The sequence below is a fragment of the Parasteatoda tepidariorum genome, chromosome 6 (assembly GCF_043381705.1).
Source record: "Parasteatoda tepidariorum isolate YZ-2023 chromosome 6, CAS_Ptep_4.0, whole genome shotgun sequence".
Classification (NCBI taxonomy): Eukaryota; Metazoa; Arthropoda; class Arachnida; order Araneae; family Theridiidae; genus Parasteatoda; species Parasteatoda tepidariorum.
In genome coordinates, this window is record NC_092209.1 from 39580749 (window position 1) to 39605096 (window position 24348).

The 24348-nt window shown below is 27.4% G+C and overlaps 1 protein-coding gene across 1 annotated transcript; it reads left to right on the forward strand.

Annotated features, from left to right (window-relative positions):
- Nucleotides 1–1167: 1167 nt before the first annotated feature.
- LOC107436105 (eukaryotic translation initiation factor 2B subunit epsilon) lies at nucleotides 1168–23515 on the forward strand (the record flags this gene model as incomplete). The annotated part of the gene is given in 14 exon segments (XM_071182253.1): nucleotides 1168–1292; nucleotides 4955–5140; nucleotides 7957–8131; nucleotides 8228–8383; nucleotides 8853–8938; nucleotides 10004–10123; nucleotides 11736–11836; nucleotides 13599–13744; nucleotides 14874–14997; nucleotides 16068–16310; nucleotides 17446–17536; nucleotides 17655–17859; nucleotides 22288–22431; nucleotides 23341–23515. Coding segments are annotated over 14 exon segments (1959 nt in total), but the record flags the coding sequence as incomplete, so codon positions are not given.
- Between the last annotated feature and the right edge of the window lie 833 nt (nucleotides 23516–24348).

The following is a 24348-nucleotide window of genomic DNA, read 5'->3' on the forward strand; positions in this document are numbered from 1 at the left end:
TTATATAAGTAATTTTGAATGGCTTGGATTTAAATTGTTTGAAAATTACATTGCTTTTTTTACTTCACATTTCTAGTAAAATTTAGAACTTTTTTATGTTTTAATAATCAATTTTTCAAACTTAAAGATTTTTTTTATACATACGAGGCCTGTCTAAAAAGTATCCGACCTTAATTTTTCCTGCGCAAAGTAGTGACTCTAAGGCGGCGCCTTAGTGCACAGTGGAAGGAGGAACCTTAATGCACATGACTGAATTTTTTCACCGTGTTCGCTTGTGCAACTCGCTGGCTGGTGGTCGCCAAGTAAGGTGCTGTTCGTAGAGTTCGTCGGATTTAGTTTTCTCGCAAGATGACTGAACGAATTGAGCAAAGATACTGCATGAAATTCTGTCAAAAGCTTGGTGATTCTCAAAGCCAAACAATTAGTAAGATTCAGCAGGTGTTTGGAGAAGAAGCGATGGGTGCAACACAAATTAAGGAGTGGTTCAACCGATTCAAAGATGGCCGCACATCAGCGGAGAGTGAACAACGTTGTGGCAGGCCTCAAACTGCTCAGAGTGCAGTTAATGTTGAGAGGTTGTGAAATTTGGTGATGGCAGATCATCGTTTGACAGTGCAGGAGATTGCAGAAGAGGTTGGAGTGAGTAAAGATTCTGCACATGCAATTTTGCGTGAAGATTTGAACATGAACCGAGTGGCTGCAAAATTCGTACCCAAGTTGTTGTCGCCGGAACAAAAAGCACGCCTCTGCACATTCATCCCAATTGATCCACACTTTCTTAGCCAAACATGGAATTACAACCGTTCGCCAACCTCTCTACTCTCCAGACCTGTCTCCTTGAGACTTCTGGTTGTATCCAAAATTGAAGACGCCACTGAAAGGATCCAGTTTTGAGAGTAGAGAAGAGATAATGCGGAACGCGACGACGGAGCTGAACACCATTCCAAAAGAAGACTTCCAGAGGTGTTTCCATCAGTGGAAGGATCGGTGGGCTGAGTGTGTGCAAGCACAAGGGGCCTACTTTGAAGGGTATTAGGGTCCCAACTCCGTCAAGTATTCGAAATATTTTTTCCGGCCCAAGGTCGGATACTTTTCAGACAGGCCTCGTATATTAAATATTGCTGATTTTACTTGATGTCATAAAATAACTCTTTTGATGTTTTCAAGGTCCTTTTACCAGTTGCAAATGGAGTTGTTTTGGATTTCATTTTGCAGTCATTGGAAGAATCTGGCATCCAAGAAACTTTTATTTTTTGTTGTGCAAATAATCATCTGGTTCGAAGTTATGTTAAGTATGTTTTTATAAGCCATACTCTAATTTATTGTTCACTAAGGCATATTTTTAATTATTTTTTGCAGATTAGCATAACTTAGTAACACTTGTCAGTCTAAAATTATAAAATGTTTAAAAAAAATAATAATAAGAAAAAAACATCTACTTGTATAAATAATTCTGTAAAAATAATTTTGATAGATAAAATAAACATATTTATTTTGAATATTTTCTAAAGTTATGTGTTATTATTTATTTCATATGAATTATAAACTCTTTTAGCAAAGATAAATTAAAGAGAACAGCGTTTTACACTAAAGTGAAAATTTATTTTCTATACACAGTGTGATTTCTTTAAGATAGAAGCGTATTTTGAATTGTTAAACCTGTTGCTGTATGTTAAGAAGTGAAAAAGGTCAAATAGTATATATGTTAGAGAGTAGAAATATTTCTCCTTCTCTTTATGTGAACAAATGGTTTAATATTAACCATTTAATTAATATTAAAGAAAATGTTTTAATAGTTGATTTTTATTGACATTAGAAAATATTAACTAGCATTGTTTAGGTTGTAATTTTATTGAAATTTTTTCATTGAAATGAAAATTTATATAAAAGATTTATTGAAAAATCCAAAATTTATTTGGTAAAATTTAGCAACTGAATCAGATCTGGTTGTTTCTGAAAATTATGAATAAAATATTATTTGTGGGGGTTTGAATGTGTACACATATTATTATTTTTTTTTTTTGAATAGAAATATTTTAAATTTCGAAAAAAGAGTTAATAACAAGTAAAGAATTGTGATATTGCATAATAAACTAGGTTCTCAAGCAAATGTGTATAACATGACAGTTGAAGCAATTTTGAATGTGTCCCACTAGCTTCATGTTATAGAGCTTACTCCCTGTGCTTGTCAGTTCATGAAAGTGTAAAATACTGTTTTGAAAAATTACAACTTTGGTCAATTTCATGTATAGCTAATTTTTAAAGTTAATTTGTGTCAATCAGCTTTACTTAGGAGTTAATTTGCCGATTTTGACTTTTTAAAATGCACTTGTTATGCTTATAACTTCCGTAATCATTTAGAGCATTGAATTAAAAAAAAAAAAAAACCCTTTAAAATATTCTAATATTTCATTTATTTTTTAAATGTGACATTTTAAAATGTGCTTATTCAGGGTGGCCATCCACCTGGAATTATCAGGGAATTTTTTTTACACTGGAAAAATCAGGGAAATTCGGATTAAAACCTGGAAAAATCGGAGGTTTAAAGAAAGCTTGAAATTTTTTAAATTTCACTAATTTAAATTATTTACTAATTTTCTTAATTTAAATTATTTCATCCATTATACCCACTTTTTTTAGACGGAGATGTATCTCCAAGCAGTTGAAATATCATCAATTTAGCATACTTTGCTTGCATCAAGATTTGCTCCATTACAGCTGTGTTAAACTAGAATGCCATATAAAATTCTCCCACTGTTGCTAAATGAATGTGGAAACCTTTGACCGCTATGGACTGTGCAATTTAGGAAAGATTTAGGAATTATCAGGGAATTTTTTTTATACTGGAAAAAACCTGGAAAAATCAGGGAAATTCGGATTAAAACCTGGAAAAATCGGAGGTTTAAAGAAAAGCTGGAAATTTTTTAAATTTCACTAATTTAAATTATTTACTAATTTTCTTAATTTGAATTATTTCATCCATTATACCCACTTTTTTTAGACGGAGATGTATCTCCAAGCAGTTGAAATATCATCAATTTAGCAATTACTTTGCTTGCATCAAAATTTGCTCCATTACAGCTGTGTTAAACTAGAATGCCACATAAAATTCTCCCACTGTTGCTAAATGAATGTGGAAACCTTTGACCGCTATGGACTGTGCAATTTAGGAAAGATTGTGGGGGAGGTGGAAGAAGGGATTAGGATATTAGCTTCTATTTTAAATTCTGTCCTTGGGCTGAATCCATTTATGGCTTAAGTTTGTTCCAATACTTTCGTGGTAATTTTTTTCCATTTTGACAAAATGTTTTTGTATTTTTAACTTTATAAAATTCTCCAAAAATTAGTTGGTTATAATTTAATAATAATAATAGATTTTATATTGCACTCTTTTTCTGAAAGCTTTTTTTATTCCCATTAAAGGAAATCTGTGAATTATTTTTTCTCAGCAAACCAACCAATCACACATTTTTTATTTACAATCGCTAACAGCAATGTTTATCGACAAATTGTTACAATTGTTGCATTAATGCTAATTTTTTCCCTTAACCTTTTATAGCATATTTTAATTTTAAAAAAAGGTTTTTTTTAAGAACTAACTATATATTAGTATTTAATTTTACTCTTTTGTTGGTTAATATATGATTTTTGATTCAAAATTTTATACCAAAGCATTAAAAATGAATAAAAAAGCTTGCCAAATTATCAAAATAAATTATTTTTTTCAAGATATGTTAAAAAAATGACATTTTGAATAAAATATTTTATAATATAGACTTTTTTCTCGTACCCACATCCTACACTTTATTAGAATGAAGAAACTAAAACCTGGAAATTTTAAGATTTTTATCTGGAAAAATCAGGGAAATTTGAAATCTGATTTGAGTGGCCACCCTGTTATTATAACTTGCATAATTATTTGCAGTATTATTTAATTGAAAAACATCTTTAAAGTACTCTTATTTCATTTCTTGTTATTATTAATGAATGTATATTTAAAAACGATTCTCATGAGAATTTTATATTTCAAATTTATAACCTTTTCTATTATTTATAACCTAATCCTTTGCGTTGACTATCATTTATATGTGCCAGCATGAAATGCCTTTATTTTCTGGCCAACATGGGACACGCCTGAGTGATTCTGAGCTCACTTCTGTCCATCACATCTTGTTACTGTGTTCTGGATCATTTTAAAAACTATAATTCTTTGGCACAAGATGGCATGTTGTAAGTTCATATGATTTGAGATACATGTTGATTTGACTTTTTGCACGTAATGATAGATATATGACTCGCATTTGGTTATTGATTATATAAATATGAGGATAAAGGAATGTTTCTGAATCGTATGCTTTAAGATGGCTTTTTAAAAAATTAGCATGTAGTGTTAGTTTATAGTATGTGGGAGAGTTTTATTTTTGCTAGAGTGTATTTGGTTTGCAGTCCATTTTTCACTTGATTGTGTCTTATAGGTGTAAAATTTTTTTTTTGCCGTTACAATGTCGAAGTGCCAAAAATATTTAACTAACTTTGAAATTGCAGAAATGGTGTAAAAACGTATTTAATCGAAAAAAAAACAAACTTAAGTAAATAAAAAATAGGTACAGTGTATGTCACATATCTATTTTATAGCAGATTCTGAATATGCTCAGTACTTGTTCATATTTTGGTGATTTAATGGTTCATGCGTAACAGCAAAATACCCTCTAGTCCTGAACAGGCACTAGTGAAAGAAAATCTCGACTTCAGTGATAAGCAAAGAAGGTTAACATAGCTTTCAAACTTATTACAAGTTTTTGTATTTTCTTGGTTTGTTCTATTATTTCAAGAATTGTTTATTACAATTATTTCTGTAGCTATTTAAAAGAAAAACTCATTTAAAATGACTGTTTAAGTTCTTTTTTATTCTTCTAAAAATTAATTTTTATGAATTTGTTTTAAAATATTTTAGTTCCTCTCGATGGTCTGAAGATGATTCCAAGATGTCTGTCCAAGTCATCAGCTCCACTTGCTTCTTGTCAATGGGTGACATTATGCGAGAACTGGATTCAAAAGGCCTTATTCGTTCAGATTTTCTTTTAATCAATGGAGATGTGATTACAAACTTTCCATTAGGAAAGATCTTGGAAGAGCACAAGTATGGAAATCAATTTTATTTTTGGCGGTTTTGTATTCTCAATGCACTAAATTATGCAATAATTAGTTTCATTTGTGATCTTAATATTTCTTATATTGTGAAATCTTAGTAATGCAAACTCTTGAGTGAAAAGGGGAAGGGCATGCTAATTGTAAGAATTAATGTTGTCAATCATTTTAAATGAATATGATGGTTAAATAAATGTAAAAGTGGAGAATAATATTAATATTTATTTAATATTAATGAAATTATTATGGTTATAGTTCCAAGGAAAACTCATTGTATAAAAAGAAAATTTTATATACTTCTTGCATGACTCTCATTACTGCATTTAACATTGATCTAATGAAAAGAAAAAATATAATAATTTTTTTTTAATGGTTTTAGCTCATTAGATCTTGTTTTGCATTAATTTATTTAATATTTCTATTCCTATTTCATTGTTTTTGGTGAACTATTTTAGTTTCCAAATAAGTTCAAAACATTTTTTCTATTTATTCAGAGTTTAATGTTAGTGACATATTTCAAATAACTTTTTAATCAAACAATCCTATTTAAACTATTGATGAAAATCTTATAAACTAATTAATAACAGGGAATTAGAGCCAGGGTGCTTTGGAACTGAGTTTTTCCTAGGGTCCATGCTCCAGAGCGCTTGCAGTTTCATTGTAGAGGCATTGCCTGTTAGCCAAGTTGATGTTGAACGACTATTCTCATTATTAAAATATAATTATTATGATTTAAAATAAAATATGAAGAAGGAATTATTAGATTAAATTCTTCTCTTAAGAATGAGCAAATAACCCAACCATGAATTTAATTACATTTGTATATCCTAAGTGAGCAGATGCTTATGTTAGTTTTTTTTAATATTAATACAAAAATCTGTAGTAAAATTACAAGAGCTGGAACTTAAGCTTATTATCTGGAGTGAAACTGGAGCATTAAAAATATTTTGATTCCTAATTCCTTTGTTAATGATAAATAAATTCACTGAAGTGTAATTCACACTTTTATCAGTAATAATTCAGTAATAATTCACACTTTTATCACTGAAGTGCAGTGATAAAAAAGACTGGCTGGCAATACCTTCCAGTGAGGCATTTGGTCCCATAAAGTTCTTGAAAAAAGATATTTGTCGAAATGCACTATTGAATACACTCACACTAATCAATCAATTATTTAGTTAAAAGCCAGAGAGATATGTAAGTTTTGCGATTTCCTCCCCACCCCACTTTGTACATCTCCTTATTCCCATAAAACATACTAACACCGATTAAAATTAAAAAAAACTGTCTCCTGACAGAAAATAAATTATTTAGATGTAGAGTGCTCACCTTGAAGGGCTTTCTAAAAAAGCGCTGTGGTCTTATCCTGGTTACAAAAGTTTGTTTATTATGGTTTATTTACACAAAAAATGCTGGGATTTTTATGATAGTTGATTGAGTGTAATGTGAAGTGTTCGTCCTCTATTTTTCTTTAAAATTAATACTTATATTTTTTAATAAAGATACTACAGAACATTCTAAACATTTTTGTCCATTGTTATTTGTTTTGTCGTTGATAGTACTGCAATATTAATCTATGCAAGAACATCTAATTTCTTAGATGTTAATGCACATGAACTTTTTCTAAATTCTTCTCCAAAATTGCAATTTACTCATTAAAAAATATCAGTGCATTGATAGCACAAAAATTATAACCATGTTATGCCTTTTTAATTTTTCATCTCTCTTGAGTTTTAATATTCTATATCTGTATAGAATTACGAGGGTTGTCCATAAAATAAAATTCCCAAGGAGGTGCGGATGCTAGGAACGCTGTTAAGCGGGATTTGTTGAGACTGGCATGTAACTTAGCTCCCTTTGCCCCAGTTCCCGCCCCGGCGAGGTATCTACAACGTTGATTCTTGTCTTGGTAGCCGTGAAAGATAAAGCTTCCATTTGTTTCTCACGCCAGGTGCGAATTACGCTCTGTGATTTGTTTTTGAGTGCAAAAAACGTTCCTCCGGTGGACATTCATTCCCAACTCTGTGAGGCGTACGGGGAAGAGTGTATGAGTGTGCAAACTGTGCGCAAATAGTGCAGAAAATTCAAAGACGGACTTACAGACGTCCATGACGAACAACATTCTGGTCGGCCATCGTTTTCGGACAAAGCTATTGCGAAAGTGGAAGAAGCAATGCTGAAAGATCGAAGGGTGAAGGTTCGGGACCTCAGCGAGATGATCCCTGTTGTCAGTAAGTCCTGCATTCACAACATTCTGAGAGACCGCTTAGGATATGCCAAGGCTTGGGCAAGGTGGGTCCCGAAAATGCGGACGGATGACTATGACAACAAACGGCAATGTATGGAAGCCGCCTGCAAATTTCTTCATGCCTACGAAACCGATGGCAAGGAATTTTTGGACTCGGTTGTCACTGGGGACGAGACCTGGGTCCACTACATGACACCGGAAACAAAAGAACAATCCCGTTAGTGGAAGCATCCATGCTCGCCAAAGCCGAAGAAGTTTAAGCAAATTCTGTCTGTTTTAAGCTATCTTCGCAGAGCGGCGGCAGAGTTCTACGACTCAGGCATAAAGAAGATGGTACACTGCATGTAAAAATGCATTGATCTAAACGGCGATTATGCCGAAAAAAAGAGGGAAGTCTAAGCTTTCCAAACATGTATTATTCAATGCCAATAAACATGTTTTTCATTGTGAGAATTCGTGGGGAACCTTATTTTATGGACAACCCTAGTATATAGAATGTATGTCTGAATAATTATGTACTGTGTGTTCTTATATGTTACAATAGTTAATGTATATTACAGGAATCGCAGGCAAACGGATAAAAATAGTGCTATTACTCTTGTATACAGAAAAGCTCTGCCAAATCATGCCAATAGATGCAAGGAAAATAATTTTGTTGTTGCTGTTGAATCAGATAGTAATAGGATTAGGTATTTTCAAAGAATCAACAAAATGAGAACTGTGCATTTCCCTTTGGTTCGTACACTATATATGATACTTGTGTGTTTACATATAAAAAAAATATTTATACAGTTCATCAGTTTTATTTTGAAATTTTTAATATTATTGTAGGAGATATTTCAAGAAAGTGAAGAAATAAGTATTCATAATGACCTTCTGGATAGTTCTATCAGTATCTGTTCTCCCTGTGTTCCACCATTGTTTTCTGATAACTTTGATTATCAAACAATGGATGATTTTGTAAAAGGACTTCTTGTTAATGAAGAAGTAAGTTTTATGATTTTTTTTTAAACTTCTCTCCAGTATATATTTTATTTGAATTTTATCAATACAAACTTGTGAAAAGGCCTAACGTTTAATTACTCTAATAAGAAGTTGGATTCTTTTGTTTAGATTTTTAATTAAAAATTTCTTCTGTTTACATAGATATTATTTATTTTACTTAATTAGAGTAGTAATTAAGAATTTATTTGTACTTAAATAGAAAATGTTAACTTTAAAACAATATTAATGTAAATAAAAATGTAACAGTATCATAAGATGTAAAATTTTGATTTCATAAAATAGAAGAAAAATGTGAGTTTTTGTACCTGCTCTTTTAGTTGCTTGAGTATTATTTGAAACATTTAATAAATGTTGTAATAAGTTTGTTTACACTGTATATTGAACTAAATTATAAAAATTAAATGTATATATATATTTTTTTATAATCTCTTATTTCTTTTTTTTTTTTCAGCTTTTGGGAAATTCCATGTATATCCACATTTCAAAGACTGGTTATGGTTCTAACATATCAAACTTGTGCATGTATGATTCAATCAGGTAACTGTTTGTTCGCACATCATACTATTCAATCACAGAATTTATTTCCAATGTGAAATTATCATGTAAATTTTCTAAAGGAATCATGAATATTTTGTGACATGGAAATAAATTCTTTTTTTTCATTAGCTGTAAAATAGATAGGTTATTACAATTACAAATTCTTCTTAAAGGACAGCAATATTAAGAATTAAATAAGTTTTATGATTTTTCTCACTTTTTAAATTTAAGCTTTAGATATTTTTATAATAGGGAGGAAGGGAACTTTTTAGTTAAATGTTAATGCTTTTTATTTCTATTTTCTATAAGTTTATTAAATATATAATATTTTTATGATAATAAATTTGAATTCTAATTCTAAGTGGTTGATAATAATTTATATTTTATTAGTTTACTGTTTTACTGTGCTTTTAGCACAACTGGGTTTTTGACTGGAAAATTTTTAAATTATTAAAATATGGTTTTAACCTTATAAAAAAATGAGGGCCAAAATTGAGAAAATTATGCAACCCCCCCCCCCCAATTAAAAGGTTTATAAGTAAAGCTGTTTAGTGGTTTATTTAAATATTGATAAATATATAATTTTAAATAAATTATTTTCTTTTAAGTACAAAACATCAGTATGTATGAAATCTTCAAAAATTTTGAAAAAAAGGGCAAATATAATTTTTGACGCTTATTGTGATCATCTTGAACGTGCAATGTTTATATAATATATAATGCAATATTTATGTTATTATGGAAAATTTATTACTTGATGACCAAAGGGGAACTATAGATTATGTCAATTTTTTCTCAAAAATGATAATTGAATCACCAACTGTTGCATTTTATGGATTACTAGGTTTTAATAAGTTAATAATGGGGAAAATTGGTTCTCCTCAAGAATTATTATGCAGTGAAAATTATCTTCATTTAGGATTTTCACAGTAAAGTTAATCTCAGTCATTTAGTTTTCACATTTAAATTAGCGCAGATGTGCTAGTTTAAATTATTGTTATAAAATTTGACTTGATTATAATCTGTCAATCTATTTTATTAATCATTAAGTGTTTTTTTTTTTAGTCAGGATATAATGGCTAGATGGACATATCCTCTTGTGCCAGATTTGCTGAAATTGAATGGGAGCAAGTATTCGTTTACCAGGCAAAATGTTTACAAGGAACCTGATGTTGAAATTGGAAGGTATTTTTTTAAATTTAAATTATATTTTTATTATAACATTATAAATTAAAAATTATAAAATAAATTATATTTTTATTATAACAAAATTATAAAAAATTATAAAAATTATATTTTTATTATAACAAAATTATAAAAATTATATTTTTATTATAACATTTTATTGAAATAACTCTAATTTATTTTTAGGATGTACATTACCTTGATATTTCTCAAGTTTTTTTGCATGTAAGATTCATAAAAAAATTATTTAATTAGATTACAGCTGCCCATTATTGTTTATCATAGACCTTCTATGTGACCTAATTGGATATTTATAATTGAATAATTTTATGAATTTTATTTTAAAATTAAAAAAAAAAAACTTTCGAAAGGTTCTTTAAAATTGTTTATTTTATTGCACTGATTTAAAATTTGTAATTTTTTTGATATACTTTAAAAGACAATCTTTGTTTCTAATAGAATATTTAATAATGCATTTTTTATGATAGGTGATATTAATAACATGTGTAAATTATAGTCCCCCCCCCAATATTCCAAAGAATGAAAATAAAGAAAATATGTTAATAGAATGCATGCAAACACATTGAAAAGCATTATTGACGAATAAAATTTATTGAGGCAAATTTAAAAATATTTTTATGAAAGCTGATTTCTGCCTGATATAATGATGTATCTAGCTAGATTTTTCTTTTCAAATTATGTAGTTACTCTTAGTAAATTTTGTGTTTTGGCTCAGAAATTATATATATATATATATATATATATCTGTATATATATCATGTAATGTTAAAAGAATTATATTTTAAATCTAATCGCTAAATAGTGCTTGTATCTAACGCGCAAACGTTTAAAACCTTATTATGTAATGTTAAAAGAATTGTATTTTAAATCTAATCCCTAAATAGTGCTTGTATCTAACGCTCAAATGTTTAAAACCATTCCCACTAGAAAGTAATAATATTGATCTAATTATCTCAGAAAATGTGATGATGTGACTTTAGTAGCTTGGGAAATTGATCAGTCTCGCGCTACTGAGACCTATTACTATTTAAATATATTGTCCAGAAAGATATAAAAACCCTCTTTCCAAGGTCAAATTTGCTATTCTCTATCTATCCACCAGCCAGTAAGGTTGTCATTCTGGAGCTCTGGCCCTTACTTCAATAAAATTATATTATGATTCCTGCATTTTCCTGTATCTTTTTCATGAAGCACTGGCCACACTACGAACTTACAATGTTTATGATTTCAAAGCGTAACACACGCACGTAAGTATGTATGTATGAAGAGATAATAATATTGATTTCTTATGAAAAGTAATCAAATTATTTTATTATAAGCAATAAAATTTTCATCGATAGTCAAAATAATTAATATTATATTTATTTCAAAGCACCAGTTGTAATATTAGGGATTACTTGTGTGTAGTTATGATTGTAACACATACATTATGAATCTGCGATTGTAATATGTACATTATCATCAGTAATTCTGTGAAGTTTTTTGTCTTCATAAAACACAGCCTTTGTGTTTTGTAAGTTGAATACAAATAGCAGTGTTTTGCTATTGTAGTATATCTGTATGTAGTTTTATTTTTTTTTTTATGTTCCAGGAATTGTGAAGTGCAGAAAAATGTTATCTTGGGAAGTGGCACTAAAATTGATGAAAATACATTTATAAGTAACTCGGTTATTGGACGCAATTGCACTATTGGTAATTTTTTTTCTTCAGTTTCTTAAAAATCTTTGTTGTCATATGAAAGAAATTTCACTGTCACTAAAAAGAAATTGTAAATATTGCATTTTAGTCTCTTGTTCGATAATTTATTATTACTATCTTCAGATTTGGCTTTATGGAATTGAACCGCTATTTAAATAAAGCATTCATATAGTGTTAGGTATCGATTACAAATATCAGAGTTCTTCCTTTGGCATAAAAGTGGGCAGGGTGCTTCCTCACAGAAAAGGACACTGTGTTCCGAAACGGTACTCACTTAACACTGTAAAAATTTATCAAAATGTGTAATATCATGTAATAACTGAATTTAACCCTCAACCACCGTTTTATGTGTATATTTCAGAAATTTATTTTCTCTCAGTATCTAAATAAGTGAAAAATTTATAGTTTATAAATAATAAATGAAGGTATTCTAAAAGAGACAATCTCTGTGTAAATTTTTTTTTCAACTAAAGTAAACTAAAAAAGAATTATTGTTGGGAAGACAATTATAGGCTTGGAACCTTTTTTTTTTTTACAATTCAAACTGAAAACTATGCAAAGATTTAAAGATGCTTATATGGACATTTAAAAAAAATAATTTTTTTTTTGAAAAAAAGGTACTTAAAAATAATTTTAAAAAATTCATTAATATACCCCAAACAAAAAAGAGAAACTCACAAAAAATTTTACCAGGTGAGAATGATCCTAACAAAATAAATATTTGTAATAGAAATCAGAAATAAACTTATACATAGAGATAATTTGACCAATGTGTAATTTATATTTGAATAATCAATTGAATTTTTTAAATGGAATATGAATAAATAGCCAGTTTAATGGCTATTTATTCATATTCCATTATGGATGGGTGGCTTATTTTTACAAAAAGGACAAAGAGGGGAGGATCAAAAGGCAGGCAAGGCAAGCCACCTTTCTAAAAATGCCATAGGTAAACACTGCAATTATGTTGCAGTTGATACAAAAGTATATGGATATTTGAATCAAGCTTTGTTCATTTAAATCAAGATACCAATGTAACAAACTCATAAATGCAATGATTTTGTTTGCTTATTTCCTTGAATGATACTTACAGAAAATTGTTTTTAATTTTGTTTTTTAAGTAGAAGACACGCATTTTAAAATTTTCCTTTCTCACTGCATTAATTTAAAAGACTCTATTTTTGTAAAAGTCTATTATTATTGCAAAATTTAAATTTTTGAAGTAATTTAAAAATATTTAAATAAAATCATTAAAAATATCTTATAATGTATTTTTATTCTAGTTTATGTTAAAGTAAACATTAACATTCCCATTTTATGCATACAAGGAATTTAGTGTTTTAAGCACTCGAAAAATATTTATTATTATTAAATTTTTATTCATTATTTTCTAACATAGTTTTAGCTTCAATTTTCGCTGAGTTTCTTGGTGCTGCTTGTTTCATAGTTTTCCATTTTTTCAGATTTACTTCCTAGCTTTTCAAGCTAGGTTAATCATAGGTTAATTGTTCTTTATTTACTGTCTCTTCCCCTCTTGCTTTAGTAGTTTCTTGTAATGTTTCTCACGTGTTTTTATGTTAACATCATTAACATATCATCCTAAACTTGAGTGTTATGTAGTGGCTCTTAAAACAAATAGACCTTATTTCTTACAATAGACCGTATTCTTACTTTCACTTGTTTTACTGAGTAATAACATGTTATTATTTTCAAATAATTATTTAACTTAGCTTCAATATATCTTTATTTTGTTTAGGTAAAAATGTTGTGGTGAAAGGATCATATTTGTGGGACAACATAGTTATCAAAGATAATTGCATACTAGATACATGTTTGTTAGCTGATACAGTTATCTTGAATTCTAATGTGAATATACAGCCTGGTTGTGTTCTAGGAAGTGAGGTAAGAATGCAACTTTATTTTCAATTTAACTATAACTGTTAGTGTTTATTTTTTTAACTGTTTGTGTATGTGTTAATAAACAATTTAAACATTGTAGGTATTCAAAGGATGCTATATTATGTTCCCAACTTAATTTTTTATTCATATGGTTGACTGGATCTAATTAACTATTTGATTACTTAAACATGCTAAAATGTGTGCTCCATTAAATTTTTCTTTAGTTTATTTATGAATTCTTTTTTTTTTTCTTTTTAAATTTTTGTAAATTGTCTAAATCGATCTGTGGGGGAAAAAGATCTATGTTTTCAATTTTATTTCTATCACTCAACTGTTGTTAATCTATTCAATGCAAATCTCTCAATTGCATATCTCTTCAATGTATAAAGCATGTTTCCCATGACTTTTTATTCAGAAGAAATAAATTACATTGTGTACAACTTGTTTTTTATTTTTAGTAGAACTTAACAATTGAGTAATAAAGAGTGATTTAAAAATCACTTTTTTTAAAAAAGTAAATAAATAAATAAGAGCAAAATATGTATGTATTAAACTTTAAAGGTCTGATTAAACACAGTGGAATTTTTTTGTTTGGACGATGTAAAAAAGTCTAGCCATTGAGAAAATATTAACATTGAATTTAGAGATGAAATATGTTCGCAAGAAAAAAGATTTCTTTTTTTTTTTCATTGAACAATTTTGATTAAGTTGGTTTCTAAGGCAAATAAAGCATTTATTAGCAATGTATAGAAGGTTTTTTTAAAATTTTGATGTTTTTGTAACTTGATATAATTTTACTCGGATATTTAAATTGAATCATCATTTCAAAAGTATAGTTGTTCTTATTCAATGGGGATATATTCATATTTTATTTGTTGCATATCACATATTTGTATGTATATATGTATAAATATATTTATCAGAGTTTGAATATCATAAATTTTTTTATGTAAAATACTATATGTATATTAAGGTAGATTCCTTTTCAATATTTTTTCCTTGTGAGTTCAGTGAATGTTAATTCAGTAAATTAAGCTTTTTTAAAAATAAATAAATAAAAAACAATAATGTTTACATGAAGAAAAGTAACTTTTAATGTACAAAAATTAACTTTCTATTTTTTTTTATATAGGTTGTCATTGGAGAGGGCGTTACACTTCCACCTTGTACAAAACTTCAGTCTCAGGTATATACGGAAGATGATAGCTTTGGTGAAGAGGATTTTGAAGAAGAAACAAAAGCAAATGACAATAAGGGTATATGTCTTGATTATAGTAAATTATTAAGTGATTTGATTTGTTATTGTGTGTCTGGGAATTAGAAATTAAAATTATTATTCATATATTGCACTTGTTAAATATATTGCATGTTCACTTTAAATAGGTTGTTATCTATAAATAATATGTTCAACATAAATAAGTTGCATGTTTTATTGTTTACATTAATTGTTTTGTCTGTAATTAAATATTTGAATTAGTTTTATCTGACTTTGATAACAGTTTCTAGAGGTTGAAGTTTATATTTTCCATTTTATCTACATTCTGGTTTTAAAAGAATTATTAAAGTACTGTAAGAAATTTTGATTAATTTATTTATATTTTTTTGCAATAATTTGCATATTTAAATTTTTTACTAGCATTCTTTTCATAAAGTACTTTACTTTTCTTACTTACGATACCTTATGATTCCAGTGTTATATTATTATGCGTATTTTTTTTTAATGTTTTTGCATAGGTATAAGTTAAAAATCACCCTGAAAAATTTTGGGAAAAAGGAAAACTGTTAATTGAACTTTAGAATCAAAGGAACTAAAGAATATATTGTCAAATTGAAAATTTTGTCATAGAACAAGACTTGCATCAATAATTGCATTTGACTCTTTTTATGTATGTCTTATCACGAAACAAAAAATCAAAATCGAATTTGCAGATTTTTAGAGTGATTTCTTTCTTATTTTTACCTCTTATATTTTCTTTCTTTCTTTCCCCCCCACTTATTTAAAGTTTTGATAAGTTTCAGAAAAGTTCTTGTCATCCTAAGAGCACAGTGCTGTGTGCTACTATCAAATATTTCACCCCAAATCTAAACATTGTCCTTCCTTGCATATGTAAATTAGGAATATCAGAATTTCTGTTAATCATAATGCATCATACACAACTTAATACACAACTTAAAATGTCTGTGTGGTTCACTACTTAACATGAACAATTTTTAAATTCCGTAACATATTAGATTTGGTTTGGTTTTGGTTTATTTATTGTCACTGTAAAATTTCTTAAAACTTGCTATGTCTTGTAATTCACCTGTTTCTTTTTTTGATCATTAGTTTGTGATAAGAAATTGGTTGGAGAAAAAGGGCATGGATACTTGTGTCAATCAGAAAGTGACAGTGATATGGAAGAAGATGATGACATTGTTGAAGACATATGGGGTAAAACTGAGGAATTTGAACCAGAAGATGATGATGATAGCATTAGTTCCAGTTCTGAAATACCTAGTTTAGATGACGTTGCAGCTGAAGAAAGTGATGGGGAAATCGATAAATATGAGGATGATGAAGATACTATGTGTAAGCATAAATATTTATTAAGTCTGATTATTTAGTGTCAAGCTAACAAAAGATCATTAAAAATTTGAAAGCCTGCTGTTTAACAATCACCATAGAATCTTCTAAAATTTTTGACTTTATTTATTTATTAATTAACTAGTTAGATTTATAATTTGTTATAATTGTTATTTCTATTAATTGTTTGCTTTTAATAACTGTTTGATTATAAACTATTGTACACAATTTTAGTTGAATTTTCAATTTTTTAATTGTGTATCGATCATTATGAATCAATTATGTTTTTTTATTTCTTCAAGTACTTGATATATGTAGTAACATTAAAAAAAAAATGCCATGGAAATAAAAAAAAAGTGGCAAGGATAGTTTTCTATTTAAGGGGAAAAATAGCTGAAAAATATCTAGGAAAAATGGTTTTATGGTATAAATAAGTTTTTCAAAATAAAACCAAAAAAAAAAAAAAAAAATAGTCTAAGCTTAAGAGTAAATAATTCAGCTGAAAAATTATTGTTTGTAATAAAAATTAATTTGCCACAAATTTTTTGAGCACAGTTATCTTTAATTTTAAGAAGTTCTTGTAGTAACAAAACATATGTATTATGTAAATACACTTAAATTTTCACTGCCTGTTTTATATTAAAAATTATTGATCTGTATATTTTATTTTAAAATTTTATGTGTTAGGTAATAATAAAGAATTTTGTGAATTTTTCATTTTACATAGAATTTAAGGCTGAATCGCTTGCAAAGATTCAATTGCTATTTAAATTTGATAGGGTATTTTCTTATTTTATGCTTTTTTTTTAAAATAAAATATTTTAGTTTTTGTTTATTATTTTCTTTTTAAAAAATTATTTGCCTTAAAAATCTTCCAACTTTGGTTACTCTTTTTTGCTTTAATGTTTTCAATAAACTTTAACTTTCCTAATTAAATGTTTGAAATCGTTTCTTAAAAAACTAATTTTTAACTTAATCTCCTAATTGTGGAACTTAACTGTGTCTTAGTAATTCAGTGAGATTAATTTGATAAGTTATCTTTAAATGCAAAAGTTTCACTGTTTTATTTTCAGCTTTTTTGATATTTTTTAAGTTAATGCATTATGTTATGCATGATTCAGTTTTTAAAATTTTATTTTAGTTTTTTATAAAGAAGTGTTTGAAAGTCTTCAAAGGGGCATTGAAGAAAATATAAAAAGTGAAAATTTGATTTTAGAAATCAATTCCTCAAAGTAAGTATAAACTCTTTTGGTTTTAGGTTTTTTAATGTTTGCATTAAAATTGAATTTATAATTATAATTCTTACATTTGAGTTTGTAAAAATAGTTTTAACTGTGTATTTCTGTTTAGACATGCCTACAATGTTACAATGAAAGAAGTGACCACATTAGTAGTTTCAGCTCTGCTAAGGCTGCCAGTTGAAGATCAAAAAGACTCAATGACATCTCAGCAATATTTAAATGCCATGAAGACAAATTTAAACTTTTTTAAGCCTCTTATTTCAAATTACGTGAAAAGTGCGGAGTCTCAAAATGATTGTCTTGCATCGTTAGTTGTAAGTTCAAAATTTTCATTAATACTTATTTTGATTTTAATTATCTAATTTTTAATGTGAATAATGCTGGGTTTGTCGTTGTCCTTATATTCCTAATTTTTCTGACAAATTTTTTTTGTTCTTATTTATCTTGATATTCCTGATTTGTGTGTTTGCTCATTACATTTCATTTTTATGAATACAGTTGCGAATTAGAATCAATCGATTCAATAATCAATTAGAATAGTTAGATTTTATATATAATTTTTTTAATCATTTTATTTCAATTAACACTTGCCTAATGGCAAAATTTGATAATTTGAACTTAGGGGCCATCCTCTAATTATAACATGGTGCAGAATACTTTATAGTCTTACACACAGGACTTATAGTTTGGGAATTTGTCATTTTGTAAAAAATAAACCCAATTAAAAATTTTTCATTATCAACTTTTTATGGTGATGAATTTAGGGATCATAAATATACATATTTTTTTTGGGGAAATGCAGAGAAAATTCATCTAAGGTGGAGTTTTGTAGTTTTGCAATTATGTTCTGTCTCTTTCCTCTGATTTTAAAAACGATCAATTCCAATTTACTATACAGTAATAATATCACGGAGATCATTTATTAAATTACTTTTGTTTGAGGATGTTAAGTAGAAAATCTACTGTCTATGTTTCAAGATTATTGAAACTCTACTTCAAAATTGTTTGATTAAGGAAATCTTGAACTCAATTACAAATTTTAATTAAATATTGCCCGAGGGAATATTAACAAGTTTATTTTTTGCTCGAAACTGCAGAATTTTTTGTTCGTAAGCAGAATAATTCTGAAATTAAAAATAGTATATTTTATCATAGTTTCTTAAGTTTGTCGTTTACTCTTTTTAAAAGTAGTCCTGCTATGTATTTATAGATTTAATGTAATATGTCTAAACAAGGAAATAATGTAAGCATGTGGGTGAACACAGATTTATTGGATCATTTTAAAAGAGTAAGCAAAAACAATGTTCACACCAAAATCAACGAGCTTCGTCCTATATATTAAGGAATTTTAAAGGGACAGTTTTGTAAATCTTCCCTATCACATGGGATCTGAGAGGTAATTTAACAATTATAATAGTTCAGAATAATCATTTGAGGTTTCTAAAGGGATTTTTTATTTCTTTAAGGGTAAAAACTTATTGTTAGCTCTGCATTCTTTAATCCATTTTTTAAACAAGATGTGAATTATTATATCAATGGGTTTCATTCTGAATAATGAATTAAGAAATAGAATTTTGAAAAAATAATACAAAAAAGATTAGTTAAAGTTCCAAATATGTATTGATATTTTCTTTAGGACACTACAACCTGAATAATGTGTTAAAGTCATTATTTTGTACCTGTCTAAAAAAGGGCTAGTTTTTTTGAAAAATCTATTAAAGAAAAACGAAACATGTATGTTTTGCCATGTTCTGCTTATGAAAGCTTGTTGCGTATTCTCACATAATTTCAAAATTAATTGAAAAGGTTATCAATAGATGGTACTGCTTATTAGCTGCTCTTCAGACATTTCAAATTGAAATTTTTGCACAGATGAGATATCTGTTAATTTTGTCTTCAGACTATGCCAAGTTCTTGCTGTAAATAATGGTAAGTTTGAAAACAGTATTAGTTAGTTTTTTTTATCAATAACAATTATGCAAGTTTTTTCCCTTCATATTTTTTAATAAAATATTGATTAATCACTGTCTGCTGACAATCTTTGTAACTAATTGTAAAATTTGTTAAGAATAAAGTTTCTGATTTTCCTAGCAAAGAATGAAGCAAAATTGTACATTTCTATTTCTTTTTGCTTTTATTTAATTGATTTTTAAAATCATTTGTCATTTTTGTGACACTCAGTAGTTTATAATTATGCTCCTTCTAACTAAAATATATATATTTTTTATAGAAATCTTTTTCTAATTTAGTTTCTGTGACAGTTTTTATTTATAATGAATTTTGCTTATGGTTTAGAATTTAAGGTGATAGTATTTTTATTTTTCATTTATTTCTTTTTAAGTATTCCTTAGATTTAAACTATCTTTTTTATTTAACTTTGCATACGCTATATACTTTGGTTTTACAGGGTGGCCACCCACCTGGAAAACCTGGAATTATCAGGGAATTTTGTTATACTGGTAAAAACCTGGAAATATCAGGGAAATTTGAATAAAAACCTGAAAAAATCAGGGAATTTTAAAGAAGACCTGGAAATTTTTTCTTTGATAATTTTTTTGATTTCACTAATTTAAATAATTTACTAATTTTCTTAATTTAAATTATTTCATCCCTTTTTTTAAACGGAAATGTATTGCCAAGCAGTTGAAATATCATCAACTTAAGCAATACTTTGCTTGCATCAAAATTTGCTCCATTACAGCTCTGTTAAATTAGAATGCCACATAAAATTCTCTCATTGTTGCTAAACGAATATAGAAACCTTTGACCGCTATGGGACTGTGCAATTTAGGAAAGATTCTGGTGGAGGTGGAAAAAGGGATTAGGATATTAGCTTCTGTTTTCAAATTCTGTCCTTGGGCTTCAGCCCAATTATGGCTCCATTTATTTCTCAATTTTCTGATGCTTTAGTGGTAATTTTGATAAAATGTTTTTGTATTTTCAACTTTATAAATTCTCCAAAAGTTATTTGGTTATAATTTAATAATAATAGATTTTATATTGCACTCTTTTTCTGAAAGCTTTTCTACTCCCATTCAAAGAAATCTGTAAATTATTTTTTAGATTTTATATTGCACTCTTTTTCTGAAAGCTTTTCTACTCCCATTCAAAGAAATCTGTAAATTATTTTTTCTCAGCAAACCAACCCATCGCACATTTTTTTACAATCGCTAACAGCAATGTTTGTCGACAAATCGTTACAATTGTTGCAGTAATGCAAATTTTTTTTTAATTTCATTTTAACCTTTTATAACATATTTTAATTTAAGAAAAAAAGTTTTTTTTAAGAACCAATTATATATTAATATTTAATTTTACTCTTTTGTTGGTCAATATATGATTTTTGATTCAAAATTTTGTGCCAAAACATTAAAATATCTTGCCAAATTGTCAAAAATTATTTTTTTAAAAATAATATGTTAAAAAAAATAATAACATTGTGAATAAAATATTTTATAATATAGACACTTTTCTTGTACACATCCTAGACTTTATAAGAAAAAAGAAACAAAAACCTGGAAATTTTAAGATTTTTGTCTGGAAAACTTGGAAAAATCAGGGAAATTTGAAACCTGATTTGAGTGGCCACCCTGTTTTAAAATTAAATGCAAGACAATTGTTTTAGATTTTCCTAGCTTTATTATGTTACTTTTCAAATATAATATTTCTGATATAATGCCATGATTATTTCATATTTATAATATTAATTTTAATATTAATTTTTCACTGGCTGTTGGTGTTAAGCATTTACTCATTAAAGATGTATAAGGGAGCGTTTTCTTATCATTAATTACTAATACCCCAGAGAAATCATTTATTTTAAGAATTAGTAGATATGATTAAGTAATTTATGATTCAAAGTTGTTGAAAAAAAAATTATCACAAAAAATTTTGTGAAGATTCAGAATTTCACACAAAAATGTTTTTAAAAAAAATTTAGCTTTATTTGTTAAATTTACTGAGGAAATTTTTTTTAATTCAAAAAAACTTGTTACCTTGATGTTGAGATATTTTACATCTTTTAAAATATGGAAATTTCTGCATGTAAAATATAGATTTTATAGATAACTTAAATGAGAGATTTTAAATTTCATAAGCAACTTTAAAAGAAAGTTTCTGAAATGCATTTTTACATGCTTTGTTATTCAGTATTTATTTATTGCAGTCTAGATTGTGTAACAGGGTTTTTATTAGTTGAATTTTGAATAGGAAATCCTTCAAGTATTCACTGTTACATAAAATTTTTCAAAAACATATTGCGTTTTGGTTTAACTTTTTAAAATCAGGGAACAGCTGACAAGTGGCTTAAAAATGAGAATAATTAGAGAGATTATTAGAAAAAGCTTTTCAAATTATAAAAACCTGACTCAGAATAAACTAATACCTTTTACATTTTTGAACTATTTATATTTTTAAAATTACCACTTGCATTAAAATATTTACATTTTCCCCCTTACCTTTTATAAAATAACTTTAAAAAAGATAATTGCTTATAAGCAATTTAGCATGATTTCTTTCATATCACTATTAATGAAATCATTTCAAAATGCACTATACATAACTCACCTTTTTTTGAACAATTGGGTTATGCTTTGTTATAATTTTTAAATTTGAAAAAAATTGAAATTTTTTAATTACAAGTTATTTCCAAATTGCCAAAAGCGTCTAAGAACTATATTTATGGTGTTCCATTATAGAAATGAATTATGCTGTATTTATTTTTCTTATTTTTATAATTCCAGGAGTTTACTGAAAAATATAAACACTTAGCTCCTGCTGCTGTTAAAGTGATGCATTTTTGGTATGATCAAGATATACTTTCTGAACCTGTTATTGTGAAGTGGTACGATAGTCTTACTCCTGAACAAGAAGCTATAAAAATACCAGTGAGTATTATCATTTTTTAATATTCATAGACTTGCTTTACGTTACACATTTTTGGTTTTCTTTCTTTAAAATTCTTAACTTTAGATTAAGAATTTTTCCAAGAATAGATAAGCTGATCTTGAGAGGTGGAATTACACTGATATTTTATGGATTCCAAAAATGTTACTCTCTAAATCCGGGATTCGCTTGTTTAAAGCGAGCTGTGCTCCGATAGACTTAATATTGTACCAACCAAGTGCTTTTGATTTCTTTCTTAAATCCACGATCTTGTTAAATCCGGGATCATTATAAGTCAGTTTGATTTTCTTTAGATGCTTCAATTTCATTTAGTTTATATCAAGACAAGTTTAAAAATTACGACTTTGCACAACCTCAAATGGAGTGTATTTTTCGAAAGTGTCAAAAATGAAGTCAGAGAAACCTAACTAGCAGTGGTTGCTATTAGGGCTGTGGTGTCATTAGTTGAAATGGTCAATTGAAACTCTGAACATTTCTGAGAGTTCTATTTCGACTTATACAGATTTTTCACTTAAACCCTCATAAAATATTATTTAATAATTCACAGCACTGAGCATTTTCATTCAGGGTAACATTACAATATCAAGACAAGCTAATTATGTATTTTATAAAGTTGAATGAAATTTCGAAATAAGTTGTTAATAAAAATTATTTTCTGAAATAGTTTTTCCACAGCATTGTTCTATCTGAAGCTTGATTTGTTGAGCTTGTTAGGAAACTATGGAGTAAATTTTTTTTTATTATTTATTTCGGAAAGAATAAAGTTGTATAATGGGGTAAAGTGGATAAATAGCTGATATATCCGAATTAGGTGCTGAATTTATTTAAAGAATTATGTTTAAATTTTGAAGCATTCTTTAATATTATATTAAACTTGTTTAAAATTCTAGGCTAGTGCTTTTATTCAGTGGCTGAAAACAGCAGATGAAGAATCAGATGAAGACTAGATGATATCTTTGAATAACCGTTTTTGCATAAAGCTTGAATGAAAATGAACTGACTGCCTATTTAATTAATAAAGTATGCTGATTTCTTTTTGTGTACTCTGTTAATGAAGTTTTCTTTTATTTTTTAAATAAGCCTACATATTATTTGTTTGGTTAAAGGAAGAAATATAAAATCGCTGTTGTAAGTTCGACAAATCTTTTTACTTTGAGAAAGAATTTCTAAAAGGTAGGAGGAAAAATATTAATGTAAATTAGAGAAAATGTATATTATAGCTAATGTATACCTATACAGTGTTTCTCCATGTTATTTCACTGGCAAATTTGTGCTTAACAACCAGATTTCTGTTGTATGTCCTGTACCTTTTATGAACTTTTATTAAAAAAAATGTATAACTTTATTTGAAAGATGCCTTTTGTCATGAATTTGTATAACTTTTAAAACATATTTATCTCATTTTTTTTAAACTGCTCATTAATTATCAATCTTTTTTTAAAAATGTTCTATATAAACTAGAAAGTGTGGACAAAAATCAATTTGTTGAAGATAAATTATGGATTCATTTTCACTTGGAATGTTCAATGGGTCAATTCAAATAAAGTATAGCACTTTATATATCCTTGTGTGCTCACTATTATGCATTTATCAAAGTGCAATTAGAATGTTGAAGCACATTGTGCAGTAATGAATAAATGCTCCAAATTTTCTTGTAATTTTGATCCACTAAATCTTCTGAGTGAAAAGCAGCAGTGAAAAATTATTTAGTGTTAATGAAAATAGACTCCTTCAGTAACTAATATTTAACTTTAAAATAGATGTTTAAAAATATTTTTTTAAAATTAAGACAGATGCAATAGTATTAAATTATATTTTTTTAAAATGAAGACAAATGCTATAGTATTAAATTATCTTTTTCTTTTTTAATAATGTAATTTATTGAATATATCTGCAAA